This window comes from Oryzias melastigma, linkage group LG3, assembly GCF_002922805.2.
Source record: "Oryzias melastigma strain HK-1 linkage group LG3, ASM292280v2, whole genome shotgun sequence".
Classification (NCBI taxonomy): domain Eukaryota; kingdom Metazoa; phylum Chordata; class Actinopteri; order Beloniformes; family Adrianichthyidae; genus Oryzias; species Oryzias melastigma.
The window spans coordinates 6,608,824-6,618,035 of NC_050514.1; the positions used below are offsets into that span (position 1 = coordinate 6,608,824).

Sequence of the window (9,212 nt, forward strand, 5' to 3'; positions counted from 1 at the left end):
CTAATTCAGTTGCCTTTTTTTCGCGATACAGATGTCGCCATGTTAGATCCAGATGACATCAGTAAGCAGTGATTGGTCTGAGTCAACATTTCTATGGCAACAACCCTCACCAATCAGGAGTGAGCTTGTTGGAAGGCCACACCCCTACCACTTGAAAGCAGGCAACATGAAATCTGTGAATCAAACGTTTGAATGTTGGACATGGGAGACAGTGGGTCACCACATACTTTTATTAAAGCAACTGATTGGTCAGTTTAAATCATGAATGAGTTGCACTACAGAAAAAAACATTGTAAAATAAATGAGGATTATCAAAAATATGTTTAGATAAAGTAGCAGAGTAAGAATGGTTATTCTGACAAATACAATGACTGAATAATAGCTGCTTATTTTTCTGTAGAAGTCTATGGAATTTTGACTTCTTGGAACCAGCTGGTACTTCCTGTTTGGAACATCTGGGGGGAGGGGTCACTCAGTCCAGTTCTCATATACAGTCAATGGCTTAAACCTGATTCTCCGGTTCTAATTTTTTAACAGACTGGTGTCAGTATCAGTGACCATCCAAGTACCCAAACACGTAAGCCCAACATAGACCGCTGATCTCTCTTTTACTGTGCACACTTTATACAGCAATGAGTGCAGGAGTCCTGGGATCATCCAGAACCCCAACCACAACACTCACCCTGAAGGGCAGCAATGAGCAGAAAGGGGGTAAATACAACTGCCTGGACTTCAAATTCAATACATCCAAAACAAAAGAGCTGATGAATTATTTTAGAAAACAACAGCATCACCACTCAATGTGCAACAGAACAAATGAAGTCTTATAGATACTTTGGTTTAATCCTGAATCATGATTCTACAAGACTGAGAGCAGTTTTACCAACAATGAATTCTTGTATTCTTGTTTGAAACTTGTCAAACTCCAGATTGATCAGTCACTTCTGCTTATTTTCTATGGATGCTTCTTTTTTTTCAGACTGGTACTTCTTGCCTTCATTTCCACTGAAAAATCTTAAGAACTAAAGGTCCGTAGAAACTGACAGCACCGTATAGAAAATTATGGATATGTAGATATTTTAGGGATTTTTGTTACGTTCAGTGCATAATGACCCAATGCAATCTTTAGGACTTGATCCGAACTAAAGGACTTTCTCAGTCTGAATACACTCTAAATCGGACTTGCATCCAGAATTAAAGGAAGACTCACAAGAAGTGAACTGCTGCAGAAGTAAGAACTTCAGGAGACACCACAACCAGGACCTAAACTGATGATTTCTACTTTTTTGTGCACACAATAACCTCCGAGTTTTACTCTTTAGAATTAGGTAAATTAATAACATGTGAACTAAAACTTTGGCTTTTTTCCACTCAACCTCTTTCCTAAAACAGAATCCCGCTCTTCCACAACAATCGTACCTCACACTCAGTCACTTTTTTATTTGAGCTTAAAAAGTCATTTTCAGAAACTTGGGTTTTCATTACTGCCTTACATAAACTTCTATTAGACATTCTAATGTATGAAAATAGAGCTGCACAATGATGTCAGCTCATTTTCCACGATGAACCTCAGCGCTTTCATCAACCAAATCACAACAAACAAGCTGGTGGGGCCTCACTCACCCTTTTCTGGTCCTCCAATCCATGCAGCAAAGCTTTCCTCCTCTGGTGCTGATGCGGACTTCCCTCTGCTCCTGCTGCCATCTTCCCATAAGCTCTTCAAAAGCTCAACATCCAGCCTTTCCCAGAGGGAACGCACTTCAGTCTCCTTCACACGAATGTCTATCCCAAAGCTTGAGGAGCCGTCTGTCCATCAACTTTGTTCCAAAAAGAAGGTGATGCTGCTCGGTCTTTGGAGGGCTCCGGCCTCAGAGGCGTGCTGAGCCTCAGTCATGCTGTGCTCTGTGTGGTTGCTGGTGCAAAAGGGCAGGCCTAACGCAAGCATCTGGGCAACGAAAGGAGGCAGAGATTACCGAGAGGTGTTCTCTCCACAAGTGAACACGCAGTGTTACGAAAACCAGGAGTCATCTGGGTTCTCTTCCTGGACGGGACTTTGACTGTCTGTGGGGGTAAATATACAAAATAAATAGACTTTTACACCTGAGTTTTGTTTTGTTTTTTTTACTTAAATAATATCATTTTTATAAACTTAAGTTTTCATTGGCTCAAATAAAAGAGAAAAGAAAGAAGTCCCAATCTGAATTCTTCCCTTCTCCCTAGCCCTTCATTTGGTCCTCCAAACGGAGAGTTTTGAAAAAATAGTGTCTCATATTTCGGACGTCACTTTCGTTTGATGACGTCATCAATAATCGCCGGTCCGCTAGCTTTAGCGCTGAGCTTCTAGCGCTTGAATATACATAACAACAGCGGGTTTATAACTTTAAAAAGGTCGTGCTTCAACAAAAAGTCATTACTTACATTAAAATGTAAACATCTGTGGTTCAGAGTGCACCATGGAGAAAAGCGATATACGGTTTAGCCATATATTAAAATACATATACACATACATATGCATATTAAATATCCATACATATTATATACATATACATATATATACATACATATTACATATATATATTTATATATATGTGTGTGCGTGTGTGTGTGGGGGTGTGTGTGTGTGTGTGTGTGTATATAGTTTGTATATATTCCCGGACACACTTGCACTTAAACTGCTCCTTCAACTGGCATTCATGTGTAACTTACTGATTAAATAAACCAAATCCCAAATGTGGAGAAATTGTGATTTCACTACACCTGCGGACTGTTGCGCAGTGGCTTTTAAGTACACAACAGGTCACGCCAGGTGAAAGTTTTCCAACTATTTCCCCATAAAACACAAGTTTACAGATGCGCGTGAACATATCTGACCTGCAAGTTAATTAGTGGCTTTTAAAATGACAGTTTTACAAAACAGCACTTAAAAAAACACTTTGTACTTGCTTTTATGTGCTGTTACATCCATTTAAAGCACTAACTAAGCCTTCACATCATTTGAAGGGTCATCCTCACCAGCTTTGGTTTTCCTGCAGCATCCCTGCAGGAAAACGCGCGAGCGCTGATTGGATCTACCTGTCGGACCGGCGGCTTCTCCCGGATGTCTGCGGGCTCATGGAAACGCTCGGCGACCACCGACCGGGGATAGTCGACATTCAGACGAGTGTGTGCGCGTCTAACGGAGCCGAGCCTCCGCTGCGCCGCTCAGAGTCTGCGGAGACGCTCCCTGAACTGCCGCGTGCGTAAACCCGCTCCTCAGTCTGCAGGCTAAGGAGCCAGTGATGCGTTCAGGGGCGATCAGGAACGAGCCCCTCCAGCAGACTCACACACATCCTTCATCAGTTTTATATGGAGGTATGTTTCCCTCCATGTTAGAGCGCTCTTTCAGGAATTCATAACATTTAACTACTTTAAAAGAAACACCTTTTGACCTTGTAAGCTAGCACTACATTATCCCAATCATTACTTAATTCTAAACTGTTCATTTGACCAACAATCACAACTTAATATGGAAACAAATCTGAGGCTGATTTCAGGCTGACATGTTATCTTTCAATGCATGGATGAAGTCTGACTGAATATTTTTCAAATGTTACCACTTTCTGTTTTGACAGTGGGACATAGGTGCTACAATTTCCGATTGGGCTTTGAAGGCAGCGTCAGGGTCGCACCTATGCTCTTTTTACAGCCATGACGTGACGTCACGACGTTCTTGAAGTTATGCTTATTTCTGATTGCAGCATCCCTTGAAGGCGCCGGTCGGTTGCCATGGTGACCACAGTGAGTGAGGCTTTTGCGCCATCTAGCGCCTCAACAGTGAACTGCAGAGGGATTTAAATCCATAAGAAGTGGAAGATGTTGATGTGATTTTCTAACACAAGCTATGACATGTCTGTTATAGAAAGTGTGATTCATATTTATGTTTACTGAAATTATTTAAAACTGTTTTCTGAGGATCATTTTGTTTATTGATTTGTAAAGTGCGCTTGATCTGGTAAGGATCGGATTATAAAATATATATTAAAAAATAAATAAAACAAAGAGGTGGGATTATATACATTCATTTTTTCCATACCCCTTTCAATCAGATGTGTTAGTAATATTTATGAAACTGTAAATACATCTATTTATGATGATGAAGAGGAATTACCTTGTCAAGATGATGACATCATCTTCCAACATCTTAGTTTATTTATTTATTTTTTTTCTAGTCAATGTGCCCCTTTATATCTGAAAGTGTTTGACATATTTGTGTTTTGTAATTTTTTTTATTGTTGTATTCCTTTATTTTTTTAATGCATGAAATAAACCAATCAAATAAAAATCCTGAGAAGTCAATTACTTTTGAGGAAATAAAGACTACACATGATGTAGATGCACATGTGTTGATTATGACTGACTCTTTGATTCTAGACGATGATGGTTTACAAACACCAAACCATAACTGACTGGAGATTTCACACTAGATCTCCAGCAGTTTGAGTTCTGATCCTCATGAGTCTTCCTCCAAACCCGTGGACCTTCATTCCCAAATGAAATACACAGTTTACTGTCAGAAACTAGGATTTGAACCACTAGCCGGTCTAGTCCAGGGATCTGCAACCTTAGCCCGTAAAAGAGCCATTAGGGTTTGGTACTGATCAAAACCTAACAGGAGCCACATTTTTTTTACCCATTTATGAAAATGTGACACTACTTTGCATTATTACATTGTCGTTTTTTTGAAATAAATATGAATTATATTTTTTTGGGTGCAAATAAATACATAAATATTAGGATCAACTTTAATTTTCTCAAAGTGTAAGGTTGGTTTTTGCTTTTGACAGAAGCTGATATTACTTTCTTTCAAAATCAAATACTTTCTTTCCCAAACAGGAACATTCAAGTAAAGCTAATGTATTCTCAAATGAAATGAGACAAAATGACATTTTCTCTTGTTATACTTCAGGTTTACTTCCGTGAGCCGTCGTCCTTTCTCCTACTTACTACTGTAGCCTAAACATGAGACATGATTGGTTAATAATCCAGAAGAAAAAGTATATGAAGAATACACAAATCTACATATTTTAGCCACTCCCCTCTGAATAACTACTAACCATTGTTATGCAGCATAAGATCAAATGTACTCAGCAATCAGAAAAGATCTGACTTTTTACCAAAGTTTTGCCCAGTATTTGTGATCTGTGTACAGACCAAACAAGTCCTAACGATGTCAGCAGAGACATAAAAGCCATTACAGTTTACCTTCTAGGTTCACCTCTGCCATAAACTTAACGAAAATAAATTAAATCAATGTTGAGTTAGCAACCCTTACTTTTAAAAATTAATCTTACTTTATTTTTCTTTAGCCAGAAAGCCACTGTGGAGGATGCAGCTTTTATTGTTTTGGGGGATCACTGTTACACCCCATTCAAAGATAGCTACAAACCCCTTCTCCACAATTCGATAAATCCAACCACAATGCAATTCTACTGCTACCAGCCTACAAAGAAAGGCTCAAACTGGGAAAAAAAACGGTTCCCAAACAGATCTATGAATGGAGCAACACATCTGATGAGGTCTTGGAAGACTGCTTTGAAACGCAGCGGAGGAAGACATTAGTTTGTATACAGACTCTGTTGTAGGCTACATCAGGAAATGCATTGATGGCATGGTCCACTAATCCACCATCTGCGCATATCCTAACCAGAAACCCCACGCTGGGCGTCGTTGCCTTGAACTCAGGAAATCTGGAAACCTACAAATGAGTAAAAATACGACCTCAGAAAGACCATCAAGACTGCCCAAGGAAGTACAGGGAAGAGTGGAATCTGCCCAACAAAGCCATGACCCAAGACGTGTGTGGCACGGACTATGCTGGATCACAGACTGTAAAGGGAGGAGTGGGCCTGTGGAACTCTCTAGGGCTTCACTTCCCGAAGAATTAAACACCTTCTTCACCCGCTTTGATGCAGACCACACCACACCTACTGCCAGACCACCAGTAAACGCAGAGGACACCAAACTCTGCATAGATACGACCACGGTGAGACGACTGTGAGGCATTTTTCTTATGAAAGAGAACAAATTCAATAAGAAATCATTTCAAATCGTTTTTGCATTTCCAAGTATTTCTCCCTTTAAATCGCTGTCAATCAAACTGTTACAGAAATGCTCTGAGTTAATGAACTGTTAATACGTCACAAAAGCTTCTCCACATGCACTAAACCCCTCATCTGTTCTGGCTAGCGTGTCTAGTTCAGGTGCTCCAGACCAGACTCCACGGAGCTTCTTGATGTGATCACGGAAATGTGAACGGCGGCTCATTTGACCGCAGTTGGAAAGGAATGTAAATCAGTGGAATAGGATGATCTTTAGAATGAATTTAGAAGTAAGATTACTGTATAGAGACAAAAATGGCTATGGGCTCTTATGATTAGGGTTTTAGATCAGTTTTCCTTGTTTTGTTTACTGATTTATTTTAAAGTACCTGTTTTTGTGTTTTGTTTTGACTTTTACCTCACTTGTCCCTACTACCCTTCCTGCTTTGGACCAGTGTCTCATCAGTAGTGTCAGTTTATGTGTCCTACGTTTGGTCACATTTACTGGCATAATGGTTTTCTGGCATTTCTGCTCTGCAGCACTTTGTGTTTTTAAAAAATAAACATTTGTTGTTTAAAACACCTTTTGCAACCAATTTTGCGCATTTTGGTCCTTCACCTACAATTCTGCTCACCCAAAAACAATGGACTGACTGATATTAATGTAAAATATATCAATTAAATTTGAATTAATCTTCCTATTTCCAAAATTCAAATATTCATAAATCAAATAAAGCTTTCACAAATCAGAAACTGTGTTTAATGTATTCTTTACTATCCAAAGCACGATTTAATCCATGTTTGGGCTGTCTAGGTGCAGCAGTTTTTAACAGGACCTGTTCTTAGGTGGTCTAAGTGTGAAAAATACTGTGGAGTGTTGCTTTAGTGCTCTCTCGAATCGGAAGCTAACTTCAGCTTATTTCATGCTAGAACTTGTAGTTTTAAAAGAAACTTCCTTTATGCCCCACCCCCTTGAGTGACGTGTCCGCGCATGCTCAGATTAGGCGGGTCAAATGTGAGTGTGGTCATTCTACAACCGGGTAAACTTTTTCAAAACTCCAGCAAAGTTGATCAGCGGGCCGCTGTCTGATAGCAAACAGGAGTCAAGAAAAGATTATCAGGACTCGCTCACAAACTCCAATCTGTTCTGCTCAGGAACTATCAGTTTGTGAGAATATTTATTTACCTTTAATCCCACAAACGTCCAATGAATGTGCGGGATATCTAGCGGGAATGGGAAGCCTTTCACTTTAAAGAGAGAGGGACTGCGGGTTTGAGTAAGTATTAGATGTACGTTTGTTTTATTCAACGTTGAAAACTCGTGCTTAAACTTAAAAAGAATGAATTCGATTCGGGGTGGCAGCGTGCTGCCGCCTCATCAGGTTAGCCTGATCGTTCCGCTAGCTAAATATTGTTTTAAAAGTCGTTATTATTTCTGTAGGGTGTAGCGGTTGTAGGGTGTAGTGGGACCGGACTGACCGGTTTACTGTGTCGTTATCAGACGGTGGGCGCCCTTCGTGACCCAAACTAATAACACGTTTACATTGATTTTTACGTTGTTCGAAACCCGCGTAGTTTCACATTTCCCCCGCATTCATGTTTTAGTTGAATCGTTGCTTCACCAAACGTTTCAAAACTTGAGGGAAATTGTCATTCTTTGACCAGAAGACTGTTCCGCGCCAAGGATTTCAAAAACAGTTTACCTGCGCGGGACACTCGCCACTTCCTGTGCGCTGTCTCGCGCCGCGCTTTCATTGGCTGCTTTAGTCAAAAAGGGCGGGACATCGGCGTCCGTTAGCCCCGCTGATTCGACGGAGCTTGCGTCACTTACCGCCAATATTAAACTGGTATTTTGAGTTGTTTTAAAAGGTTTTTCGTTATTTATCGACATTCCCAGCCGTGTTGAATTAACATTATTTATTTATTTAATAAAATAGATGTTTTCAGGTGTAAATTGTACGCGTTATATGGATGCTGCAATGCTATGACCTAATAAGTCATATATTAACTATGATGTAAAGTTGTTTTTAAATCAGTATAAGCAGAGGATGTACGTTTCGTTCTAATTTCTTTATATATATGTATGTATACATGTATGTATTACTAAACATTGTTAAATAGTAATGTCTGCCAAGTTTACTTTCACACTGAATATTTTCTTATTTCTTTACTAGATTTAAATTTTTTTCTGTATACTAATAGACGTGATCTGACTCTTGTCCAGTCTGCTGGAGGACTTGACAGGTGCAGAATAATGGGTCCCCTTACTACACCTAAGAAGGGGATGGAGGTGGGCTCCGTCGATCCCTGGACTCCGACGTCCAACCTGAAGATACTGATCAGCGCTGCGAGTCCAGAGATCAGGAACAGAGAGAAGGAGCTGTGTCTGGACAGTGAGGATCGGGACGCTCTGGACCCGACGCAGGTATGTGGTCCTCCTAGATCCGGGGTCTGCAACCTGGGGCTCTGGAGACAGCTCTTTTTTAACATGTCAAACAACTAAGCAAGACATTTTTAATTTACCGTCAGAAATTCTGTGGAATTGTTCTTTAAATTTGTATTTTTAATTTTTAGTTAGTCAAATAAAAGACTCCAAAAGGTTTTTCATTTCGGTAAATCTCACTACTGTGGTTAAAGTTTTGAACAAATGCGTTTAAAATGATTTAGAGCTGTGTGTTTTCAATAAAAAAGCTCAGGTTATTCTAAATGTTTTGAATTCTTTCTCTTTAATAAATAGATTTTACAAAAATGTTTATTTTTGAGATTAAAGGGACAAAAGAATAGTGACAAAAAAATGCTTGACTGTTCTGCATTTTAATTGCTGCAGCAGGAGGACCTTTTATTTTGAAAGGAACTAGCGTGCTCTATTGTCAGAAGTAAAATAGGTTACGACTGTTATATATATAAACATATAGAGACGGTTGTAATTTAATTATTGTAACATTTAATAACTAAATTGATAAATAAATTATTAATTTCCAAAAAATCCTAAATATTGTGCATTTTTAAATGATGACGTGAGAGTTTGTGGGTCTCAGTGGGTTCTGGTCTGTAAGAAACTAGACTGAATGGCTCTTTTAGAGTCAAAGGTTGCAGACCTTTGTCCTAGAGTTAGAATGTTGGAGATGAAGATGT

General features: G+C 39.4%; 2 protein-coding genes across 2 annotated transcripts in view; one reads left to right on the forward strand and one right to left on the reverse strand.

Annotated features, from left to right (window-relative positions):
- Positions 1–3,235, reverse strand: part of nav2a (neuron navigator 2a) — a 235,859-nt gene extending 232,624 nt beyond the window's left edge. The window contains exons 1-2 of the mRNA XM_036217057.1: positions 3,013–3,235; positions 1,624–2,061 (exon numbers count right to left, since the gene is read on the reverse strand). Of these exons, the coding sequence (XP_036072950.1) occupies positions 1,624–1,704 (81 nt within the window). The 5' untranslated portion in view covers positions 1,705–2,061; positions 3,013–3,235. The remainder of the gene's footprint in view (positions 1–1,623; positions 2,062–3,012) is intronic.
- Positions 3,112–9,212, forward strand: part of LOC112160623 (transcription factor E2F8) — a gene marked incomplete at its 3' end in the record, with an annotated part of 13,256 nt that continues 7,155 nt past the window's right edge. Inside the window, 3 exon segments of the mRNA XM_036216588.1 lie at positions 3,112–3,235; positions 7,845–7,924; positions 8,302–8,502. Coding sequence (XP_036072481.1) covers positions 3,112–3,235; positions 7,845–7,924; positions 8,302–8,502 — 405 coding nt within the window.